We start from the raw sequence: 10,724 nt of genomic DNA on the forward strand, positions 1-10,724 counted from the left end.
GCTGTTCTTATCCACTATAAAAATCATCTCCATTATGTCCCCCAAACTCGTGTTACTCAGGTAAAACGAATTACTCAGGTGAACAGGTTAGTAGATGAAGGTCTGACACCCAGCCTGACACATGCAGATAATGCGAGGTGTGTCCCAGGCAGGGTATGTATGGGCCAGGTACACTGCTTCAGGTGCTGGGTGAATACTGCTTCAGGTGCTGGGTGAATACTGCTTCAGGTGCTGTGTGAACATTGCTACAGGTGCTGGGTGAACATTGCTACAGGTGCTGGGTGAACATTGCTACAGGTGCTGGGTGAACATTGCTACAGGTGCTGGGTGAACATTGCTACAGGTGCTGGGTGAACATTGCTACAGGTGAACACTGCTACAGGTGCTGGGTTGTATACAGGACACAGGTACTGGGTGTATACAGGACACAGGTGCTGGGTGTAGGTAGACAGTTACACTCACGCCTTCCGTCCATTATCCTGAAGGCTGGAAGTAGGTGAGGAGCGACTTGAAGGAAGGGCGTTGATGGATGTCCCGAGTCCAGCACTGAGTCATTAACTGTAGGAGGGAGACAACGACGTCAACACTTCAGGAGTCACGCTAAGGATGCCACAATACATAACATAAACAACATATCTCCCACAACACAACAACACATACACGACACAAAACACTACACAACAACACATGCACAAAACACTACACAAAACACTACACAACAACACATACACAAAACACTACACAACAACACATACACAACACAAAACACTACACAACAACACATACACAACACAAAACACTACACAACACAAACAAAACACAACAAAACACAAAACACAATCCACAACACAACACACCTGGTAGACCTCATTGAGGCAGAATCGAGGCTTCTCTAGGATCTGTCCCGCCTCCAGAAAGTCAATGATCTGTTGGTTATTCATCCTGCCGTAGGGGATCCTGCCGCACGAGAACACCTCCCACATCAGCACTCCGAAGGCCCACACGTCAGACTTAGAGGAGAAGTTCGAGCGATACAAGACTTCCGGTGCAGCCCATTTGAAGGCTATGTTTTTTTCTATCTTCCCCACGTAGAGATCGTTGATTACGTACCTGTGTGTGTGAGAGAAAAAGGTGAGAGGGCGGGTCAGTGGTCCGTCTGTCTGTTTCTGTCTCTGTTTATTTGTCTATCTCGCTTAAATGACTGTACCTGTACCTATGCGTGTTATTGTACGTATATCTGTACCCGTGATTGTACCTGCAAAAGACAATTACACCTGCACGAGACACTTACCTACACAAGCCGAAGTTCCCCACTTTAATAACGTCATCGGCTCCTACGAAACAGGTGCGGGCGGCCAGATCACGGTGGATCAGCTTACGTGACTCAAGATACGCTAGTCCAGAACACACCTGTGAGAGAAACACACCTGTAGAAAGCTCAACATCAAATAATGCACACCTGTAGAGAGTTAAGACACCTGTAAATAAACAATAAACCTACAACCAGTTGAACACCTGTAATAGACAACAGTATACCTGCAACAAGACTGGAAAGCACCTGATCAGAGTGAATTTTTCTCAAAACCTGTACAGAACTAGGACGATGGTTTTACCTGAGTACCACTGTCCGAGAACAATTAAGACATGGTGTAGGTGAGCACAACCAGAACATGAGCTTTACCTGAGCACACCTGCCCGAGAACAATTAAGACATGGGATGTACCTGAGCACACATTCTGAAGAGGACGTCGACATTGTTGAGAAGGGCGTTCTCGTTGTTACGGAGGTGGTAGAGGAGGCAGCCGCCCTTCATACACTCCGTCACGATGTAAGGCTCCGGCAGGTGAGAACACACACCCAAGAGCTCCACTATATTCGGGTGTTTGAGGTTTCTGTTACAGGAATGTTTTACGTTAGAATTGTCTCTCTCTCTCTCTTTCACACACTCTCTCTCTTTCACACACTCTCTCTCTCTCTTTCACTCTCCCTCTCCTCCTTATACAGAACACCACTAATAGATGATCCTCATTATGAAAGACGGAGACACACACAGAGGTACTCACGTCATCAGCCGGGCCTCCTCCATGAAGTCTTCTACAGTCACCGCCGCAGGAATCATGATCTTAACGATGACGTCAAGACACTGCACTCGACCTCGCCTCAACACACAGGTAGGGCCATTCGACACGACCTCTAAAAGCCTCAAGTCTGACGGTTCGATCTCCCATCTCTCTAAAAGAACATAAACGTTGAGTATAAAATAAATTTCAAGTCAGGTTCCATATAATCTACTTAGCCTGCTATCATTGTAAGGTTAGGCGAGGTTAAAGTTAAGTTAGGTGAGGTTTAGGTTAGGTGAGGTTAAGGTTAGGTTAGGTTAAAGTTAGGTTAGGTGAGATTAAGGTTAGGTTAGGTGAGGTTAAAGTTAGGTTAGGTACAGAAACTCACCCATGGAAGTCAAGCGGTCGTTGTCGCTGTGCTTCAGCCTGGCACACAACATAGCTGGATTGTGCTGGTGATCCTCAATCAACTTGGGAATGGTGCGACACTTGACCGACTGCGACACGTAGTACAAGCCATCCGCGTCCTTCCTGATGTGGTAGTGTCTTATCGGCATTTCACCTTCGGGAAGACTATCACCACAGTCTCTTAGTAAACACAGGATCTTACAGGTGATTGATGTTTACATTATTGGATCATGTGGTAATTAATTAACCCCCAATTTTATTTCATATGATTAAAAACCTTAACCTAACTTGATCTATTATAAATTAACCACACTTAATCTAATCTGACCTGTCCTAACCTACCCTAATCAAATCTAACATGAACTAGCCGAACCTTATGTAAATTAACCGAACCTTTCCCTCCCTCTCACTTTCTACTATAAATGGAGAGGGGTGTACAAACTAACCCTCTCTCCCTCCCACTCACGTTTTACTGTAGATGAAGATGATGCATTAACTAACCCTCTCTCCCCTCCCTCTCACTTTCTACTATAAATGGAGAGGGGTGTACAAACTAACCCTCTCTCCCTCCCACTCACGTTTTACTGTAGATGGATAGAGTATATATTCCAGGTCTAGTTCTGGACTTCCTCACGTAGAAGGCACCCTCGCTCCCTTGTTCCAGCAGTAGATCCTCAGCCTCCTGCCTCTTTGCCGTTCCCAAATACCATCTGTTGTGAGAGTCGAGATAAGAAAGATTAGATACCTATCTCTCTTAAGTTTAAACACCCTAATCCTAACCTAATCTAACCTAACCTAATCTAACCTAACCTAACCTAATCCTAACCTAACCTAACCTAACCTAATCCTAACCTAATTTAACCTAACCTAATCTGTGTAATTAAGAACACCATTTTCTCAGGTGATATAATTCCACTATACCCTTCATAATATGTTTATAGCAAGTTATAATATGTCTAAGGGTTATATTATGAAGACAGTATAACGTTATATGGTATAATTGTGCTATAGTCTACTGTGCTAGTCCCATAAAGGCTATATTTTATTCGACTCTTTTACCTTACTCATCTGCCATACTCGACCCATCTTCCATACTAGACCAGATCGACCACACCCGACCAGATGGACCATACTCGACCACACTTACTCGTAGTTGTTGAGGTAGCTGTGATCCCGGGGCGCTACGAAATTGCTAGGTGCTTCTCCCTCCTCCCTAGTGAGTGAGAGAAAAAGAGAGATAATACACATTAAAACAGAGAGAGAGAGAGAGAGAGAGAGAGAGAGACAGAGAGAGAGAGAGAGAGAAGATTTATTTAATTTTTTTTTGTTCATTTATCACTTTTCATAGGGAGTTTGTGATGAATTCCTGGAGTGAAGGAGGGAGGGAGGGAGATGGATGAGTTGACGAATTAGTTGGATGAGTTGACGAATTAGTTGGTGTGAGTTGACGAATTAGTTGGATGAGTTGACGAATTAGTTGGATGAGTTGACGAATTAGTTGGTGTGAGTTGACGAATTAGTTGGATGAGTTGACGAATTAGTTGGATGAATTACTCACTCAGTATGGACGTTCTTCAGCCTCCACCAATTCTCATTAATCTTCTCTACCACCAACAATTCATCGTACTGCAGGTGAGAAATATACCAAGCTAATTAACCTGTTATTAACTCCTTTTTACCTGTAATTAACCTATTCAACCTGTTATTAACTTATTTTACCAACTAAAAATTAATTAACAACACCCAGCACACACACACACCTGTACGCTAGACTCATCCAGCACACACCTGTACACTAGACTCATCCAGCACACACCTGTACACTAGACTCACCCAGCACACACCTGTACACTAGACTCATCCAGCACACACCAGTACACTAGACTCATCCAGCACACACCTGTACACTAGACTCATCCAGCACACACCTGTACACTCGACTCACCCAGCACACACCTGTACACTGACTAGACACTCGACTCACCCAGCACACACCTGTACACTAGACTCACCCAGCACACACCTGTACACTAGACTCATCCAGCACACACCTGTACACTAGACTCATCCAGCACACACCTGTACACTAGACTCATCCAGCACACACCTGTACACTCGACTCACCCAGCACACACCTGTACACTAGACTCATCCAGCACACACCTGTACACTAGACTCATCCAGCACACACCTGTACACTAGACTCATCCAGCACACACCTGTACACTAGACTCATCCAGCACACACCTGTACACTAGACTCATCCAGCACACACCTGTACACTCGACTCACCTTGTGTAATGTCAGGTCCACTGTATTAACTCCATCGAAGTCATAAAGTGCTTCCATGATCTCGTCTTCCTTTATCAACAATAACAAAATAAGACCAATAACATCAGAAATAACATAAAAATAACATCAGAATAACAAAAATAACAAAATAACATAGACAAAAACATCATCGAAAATCTAACAACAACAACTGTATAACACTAACAGATACGGTAACACCTCTGTAACACTAACACATACGGTAACACCTCTGTAACACTAACACATACGGTAACACCTCTGTAACACTAACACATACGGTAACACCTCTGTAACACTAATTACCTGGGATTCTGGAGTGCGAGGTTCTACAAAGTCACTGTTTGTATTCTGTAATGAAAACAAGGTGATTAGAGGTCAGCAAGAGTTAATCCACAGTCATCAGAGGTGAATTGAGTTCATTCTAAGTCATCAGAGGTCAGAAAGTATCATCCGAAGTCAACAGAGGTGATGAGAGGTCATCTTAAGTCATCATAGGTGATTAGAGGTCATCCTAAGTCATCAGTGGTTAGAAAATGTCACGCTAAGTCATCGGTGGTCAGAAAAGGTCACAAAATAGGAGGCTCTTAACTATGTATACTTTACCTACTGACCTCAACGACAGACCTTAAATACGGACCTCGATTTGATCACTTAGTCTATGAGAGAGAGAGAGAGAGAGGCTCACACCGTTCATTAACCATTTTTGTGTTCTAATCAAATAGTCTTTTTTTGGTGTGCTATCAGCAGAGTGGTGATACGCGTTTTGGGCAAATACTACCCTTTCCCTGTCTTGCTGTCTCCCCACTAGTAATGTCCAAATGCCAATGTCCTAACACTGATGTTCCCCCCCACTGCTAATGTTCCGGTCCTGATGTCCCACCACAAGTAATGCCCCCGGTGCTATTGTCCTAACACTGATGTCCCACCGCTAGCAATGAGCCCAATACGAAATGTCCCACTACCAGCGTGTCCCTCTCCTCCCCCCCCCTCCACATACAATCTTTAATCCAGTAAATTACCTCGGACTGTATGCTGCCTTGCCCTTCGTCTGCGGTGTTCACTGGGGTCTCCTGTTGGGGTAAGCGGCCGTTATCTGCTGAAGAGAATACAGAAACACAGCATTAGAGGTTAGGGTTTTTTGCAGTAGTGTGTGTGTGTGTGTGTGGAGGAGGGGGGGAGAGTATCACTGCATCGCTTTATCTCTCTCTCTCTCTCTCTCTCTGTCTCACTGTATAGCGTTCTGTATATCTGTATTGCCCCCTCTCTCTCTCTCTCGCTCTCTTTATAAACTATCACTCTCTTTCTCTATTACATGATTCTCTCTACCTCTGACTCTCCCTCCAGTACTCATTAACTCACCTGAGGGATTGTTGTTAAGCTCGGCAGGTGTCCAGGTAATCTCTGTACACGGTAGGTCTTTCTTCCTCTTAAAGCAGCACCCCCAGTGACCTCGTGTCTTCATAAAGGTGTTGGGGTGGTAGGTCATACTTAACACCTGGTTCTCGGCTATCACTGAGGGGGTATAAGAGTGGGGTTAATAGTAGTTGTAGCAGTAGTAGTAGTAGTAGTAGTGCTTGTTGTAGTAATAGTATTAGTGGTAGTGGTGGTAGTAGTAGAATGGTACAGATGCTTGCTTGGTATTAATGAGGAGAAAGAGAGAAACAAAACACATCTTTAACACCCCCCACCCAACCCCCACACACCCACCCAACCCCCACCCAACCCCACACACCCACAAATCCCACCACCCACCATCCACACAAAACCCCACAAACTCACATTTCCGTAGATCTGACAGCCACTGCGTTCTCTCGTTGTCGGTTTCAGCAGCCACGTAGATGATAAACCTCTGATTATCGTTGACTTTACAACACACCTGAAACACATTCCTCCTGCCGAACTCGCTGGTGTCGACGAACTCAACCCACACCACCCGAGAGAGTTCCACCCGTCGCCTCTCCCTCTTCGGGCCGATCTGAAGGTGGGGTACAAACAATAAATCAAATGGTAAACAACTCACATGGTGTTTACAGTATATATAACTTTTTCATGAGAATTTCCCTTGGGTTTGTTTGTGGTGGGTGAGGGGAATAGGGATGATGAGGGGTGGATGATGATAGAGGAAAAGAGGGTGTGGAGGAAATGGGGGAAAATAGGTAGTAAGGAGGGAATGATAAAAATAGAGTAGTGAGGGAACAAGACCACATAAAGCACCAATTGTCAGGTGTTCTTCTTTATTACTATTTTATGTGTGTGTGTGTGTGTGTGTGTGTGTGTGTGTGTGTGTGTGTGTGTGTGTGTGTGTGTGTGTATTTAACCAACAGGTACGCAATATTACGCATAACCTGGAACATTGACGTCACTACACTTCCTTTTCCTCTACCTAACCTGACCTAACCCCCCCCACTCACAAACCATTGGTGTAAACAAAGAGGAAACACTTAATTGCCGGTACTATACTACAACCACCATATACTTAAATTGTCAAGTCAGGTATTTATTTATAACTTGAAATTTGTCTTATGCTTATCTGTTCGTGTGTTTGTATTGGAATCTCCCGGAAGCCCAGACGGATGGACACACACACACACACACACACACACACACACACACACACACACACACACACACACACAACACACACACACACACACACACACACACACACACACACACATCACCCCTAGGCACCCGGACAGTGGTATTTAACGACAGGAACCTTCATATACTGTAAAACCTCCATATAACGGACAATACTTCTTTCTCATATTGTCCTTTAGATTTGAGGTTTCACATATAACGAACCCTCGAATATAACGGACATTCACCTTTATATAGTCCTTTAGATAGAGGTTTCACATATAACGAACACTCAGTATAACGAACTTTCCTCACAATATAGTCCGTTAAATCAAGGTTTCACTATATGTACAAATGTCACCGTTTTTTCATCTCTTTCCTTATCATAATATCCTATGGTTAGGTTAGGTCAGAGTGCAGAGCTAGACAAGTTAAGTACAATGAAAGGTAGAGGAGGAGGAGGAGGAGGAGGAGATGAGAGAGAGAGAGAAATATAACTTTGTGATAGTGAAAGACAATACCAATGAAAGAGAGACAAAGAGAAAGAAAGAAACTACACAAACATTATTTTCACGTTTAGATAAATGTATTTTCTCACTCCTAATTAGCATAACAACAGCAGCAACAATAAAAAAACTCAACACACACACAGCTAGCTACGCCCCACACCACAATTAAGGAAAACAAAACACGTGCCGCACAGCTTACGATTAGGGAAGAAAACAAAATTCTTTCCCTTGAGGACTAAATTCATTACACGTTCAGATTTAATTTTCCTTGGTCATAATTATACGAGACGAGAGAAAAAAAAAGAGTAGAGATAGCGGAACCAAAAGTGAGAGAGAGAGACATTAAGATAGATAGATAGATAGATAAAAGAAGTAAAATAGATTAATAGATTGAGGTATTTGTATCGATAGCTAGATGGGTAGATGAATAAATGTATAAAGTTATAAACAGACAGATAGACGGATAGAGACGTCATTACACAGTGTGAGGTATAACCTAACCTAACCTAACCTCACCTAGCTTCACCAAATAGGGAGAAGGGTTGTCCAATTAGCAAGAGTCTACCGCCAATCACACAAACAACCAGTAGAGCCTTTAAGCAATCTCACCATCTTGTCTCCGTCGTAGTAAATGAGATTCCTTCGGTTAAGAGCAAACCAGCGGTACCTCCAGGCGTGGCAGGTCAGGAAGCCTCGACAGTGGGGCCTCTTCATCATGCAGGAAGTCCTCAGCACCTCCTCCTCGTCCACCGCCTCTGCCATAGCCCTCAGTCTGATCAAGTGCTCTGTGTACCGTAGGCTGCCTTGAGTCTCCCCTACTGAGATGGCGGATGAGAAGCTGTAGGTGAAATAAAACGGACTGTCAAGGTGTTTAACTAGACAGGAAGAACTTAATGACTATACTACTACTACTTATAAAAACAAACGGGGTAAAATCATAAGTGCCTTTATGTTACACTTGGCGAAATTGTAAACTTCCCGAAGTACCGATTACTGTTACATTATGTCATCTAAAAAGGTTAGGTTAGGTTAGATTAGGTTAGGTTAGGTTGGTTAATTTTATGATCGATAATTTATATAATCTAGCATTACCTGGTACTTTACGTAGTTTCCAGACTCGCCGAGTGTTAATAAGAGCGCTCGTGGTTTCCGCCCGTTGTAAACAAGATAATTGACTATTAGCGATAACTTCTATGCATTTCTCTTTTATGGAAACTTCTGACTCGCCATAAATAACTTCACAAAACCTAATCTAATCTAACCTACCTTTAGGGATAATTTGCTTGACTTATGATGGTAAACGACGTCTTAAATGGAACAGAGCGATTAAATTAAATTATCATTAAGGTCTATCAATAATATTATAAATTTATCAGTGTTCTACAAAAACATCAGTTATAATCTAGACAAGTTTGCAATCCTTCACTACATACTGTAGAATATTTCACCATAATATATTATTGCTTTATTATCTAATGAAATAAACTACAAATGTATTATCAATACGTTTTGTGGCATAAATTCTTCCATTTCTTTCAGCTTCAATTGGCGGACGCTGTGTCGCCAGCTGAATATGAGGCTTTATGTGAGAAGCGAGCTGCTTTCACTTGATCTTGTAACCGACTTAAGGTATTCAGACTTACAAACTGCTAACAATATTGTAAACTCCCGTACTCAAAACTAATTTGCGATGTTGTTAAGTCATTTTTACTGGAAGTTAAACATTGTAGAGTGAGTCTTCATGCGAGCTAGTTGGCCAATCATAGTTACGCTTTTGAGACATACCGACCAATCACAAGCTAAAGATATCTGGACCAGTTTTATAAACAAATAGTTTAAAATGAAAAAAATATGTATAATTTATAATAAAACAGTATGATACGCTACACAACGATTAAGAAACTAGTAGCACAATTTATAATAAAAATATGTAACGTATAAATTTTACTGACAGTTAGGTGAGTCGGTAGACGGTGACTTCTTTGTTCTCCGCTTTAAAAAGATGTCTAGTTCCTCTAATAGATTAAAAACTTAACATCGAGGATATACGTAGTACCTCAATAATTATTTAACACACATGTGAGGTTCCAAATGGGCTCGGTTCTTCATTTCACGTCACAAAACTCGAACATTTAGATATACGAGTACCTTGATGAACTCCATCTTGCCCGCTTAAACATTACAGTTTTAATTGATATATAAAAGCGCTATGTCGGGGTTTATTCCGTCACATGATAGCGTGTATTTTGTTTTGAGTTCTTACAACCTCCTGGGCCGACTTACAAAATCAGCTGGAAGATAATACTGTAAATAATTTTAAGTATCCGACCCGTGACGGTAGAAGTCCACCAAAATTACGAGTAAAAGAGTGACGGAGGGGTCGGAGTGTCCCTCACACCAGCGGCCATCAACGTAGCCTTAACTCCACCAGCCAATGAGCACCCAGTGTGATCCTCTGTCAAGTGCGTTAATGTTTATAACTTTTCCAGCGACAATAATTATTCTTCTCTGGTGTATTTTGTGCTTAATATTCATAAATAAATGAGTTAATCAGTTATTGATAATCAGCCAGTGGTGTCTGGATATTTACGGAACCATAGGAGGACTGTGGAGAGTTTAATGTGACAGTAAAGAAAGAAACAAGTGAGACGTTCATTAGTTGCTGCCCTTGTTGTGGCCTGCAGGTTCTTGTGGCTGCTTCAATAATGGCATGAACACGATTAAGGTTATTTTGGACAAGTTGTGGGCTATAGACAATTTCCACCAACAAACTGTCTACCTGTCTAAGCTTGTGAGTTCAAAGGATGTGAAACGCAGCTCATCATTGATAGACAAAGTAACAATCCTCCCACAC

The 10,724-nt window shown here is 42.5% G+C and overlaps 1 protein-coding gene across 1 annotated transcript; it reads right to left on the bottom strand.

Annotated features, from left to right (window-relative positions):
• Positions 1-474: 474 nt before the first annotated feature.
• Positions 475-9,634, bottom strand: LOC121864025 (tyrosine-protein kinase Tec-like). The gene is made up of 16 exons (XM_042362906.1): positions 9,582-9,634; positions 8,480-8,708; positions 6,561-6,756; positions 6,141-6,293; positions 5,801-5,877; positions 5,085-5,129; positions 4,761-4,829; positions 4,027-4,094; positions 3,616-3,681; positions 3,047-3,178; positions 2,449-2,648; positions 2,064-2,232; positions 1,724-1,892; positions 1,292-1,410; positions 858-1,110; positions 475-558 (listed from the first exon to the last, which is right to left on the bottom strand). The coding sequence occupies exons 1-16, from the start codon at positions 9,632-9,634 to the stop codon at positions 475-477; spliced, it is 2,082 nt and encodes a 693-aa protein (XP_042218840.1).
• Positions 9,635-10,724: the final 1,090 nt, after the last annotated feature.

Source organism: Homarus americanus, unplaced genomic scaffold (genome assembly GCF_018991925.1).
Source record: "Homarus americanus isolate GMGI-L3 unplaced genomic scaffold, GMGI_Hamer_2.0 scaffold36849, whole genome shotgun sequence".
Classification (NCBI taxonomy): domain Eukaryota; kingdom Metazoa; phylum Arthropoda; class Malacostraca; order Decapoda; family Nephropidae; genus Homarus; species Homarus americanus.

What these genes read in the sequence shown, in the direction of transcription:
- LOC121864025 (XM_042362906.1), bottom strand. Translation starts at nt 9,634, where the DNA reads ATGATTGGCCAACTAGCTCGCATGAAGACTCACTCTACAATGTTTAAC. An exon ending in CTATCCATCTACAGTAAAAC is followed by an intron (nt 2,649 to 3,046) that starts GTGAGTGGGAGG and finishes GTGTTTACTAAG; the next exon opens with AGACTGTGGTGATAGTCTTC. An exon ending in GAGGAGGCCCGGCTGATGAC is followed by an intron (nt 1,893 to 2,063) that starts GTGAGTACCTCT and finishes TTCCTGTAACAG; the next exon opens with AAACCTCAAACACCCGAATA.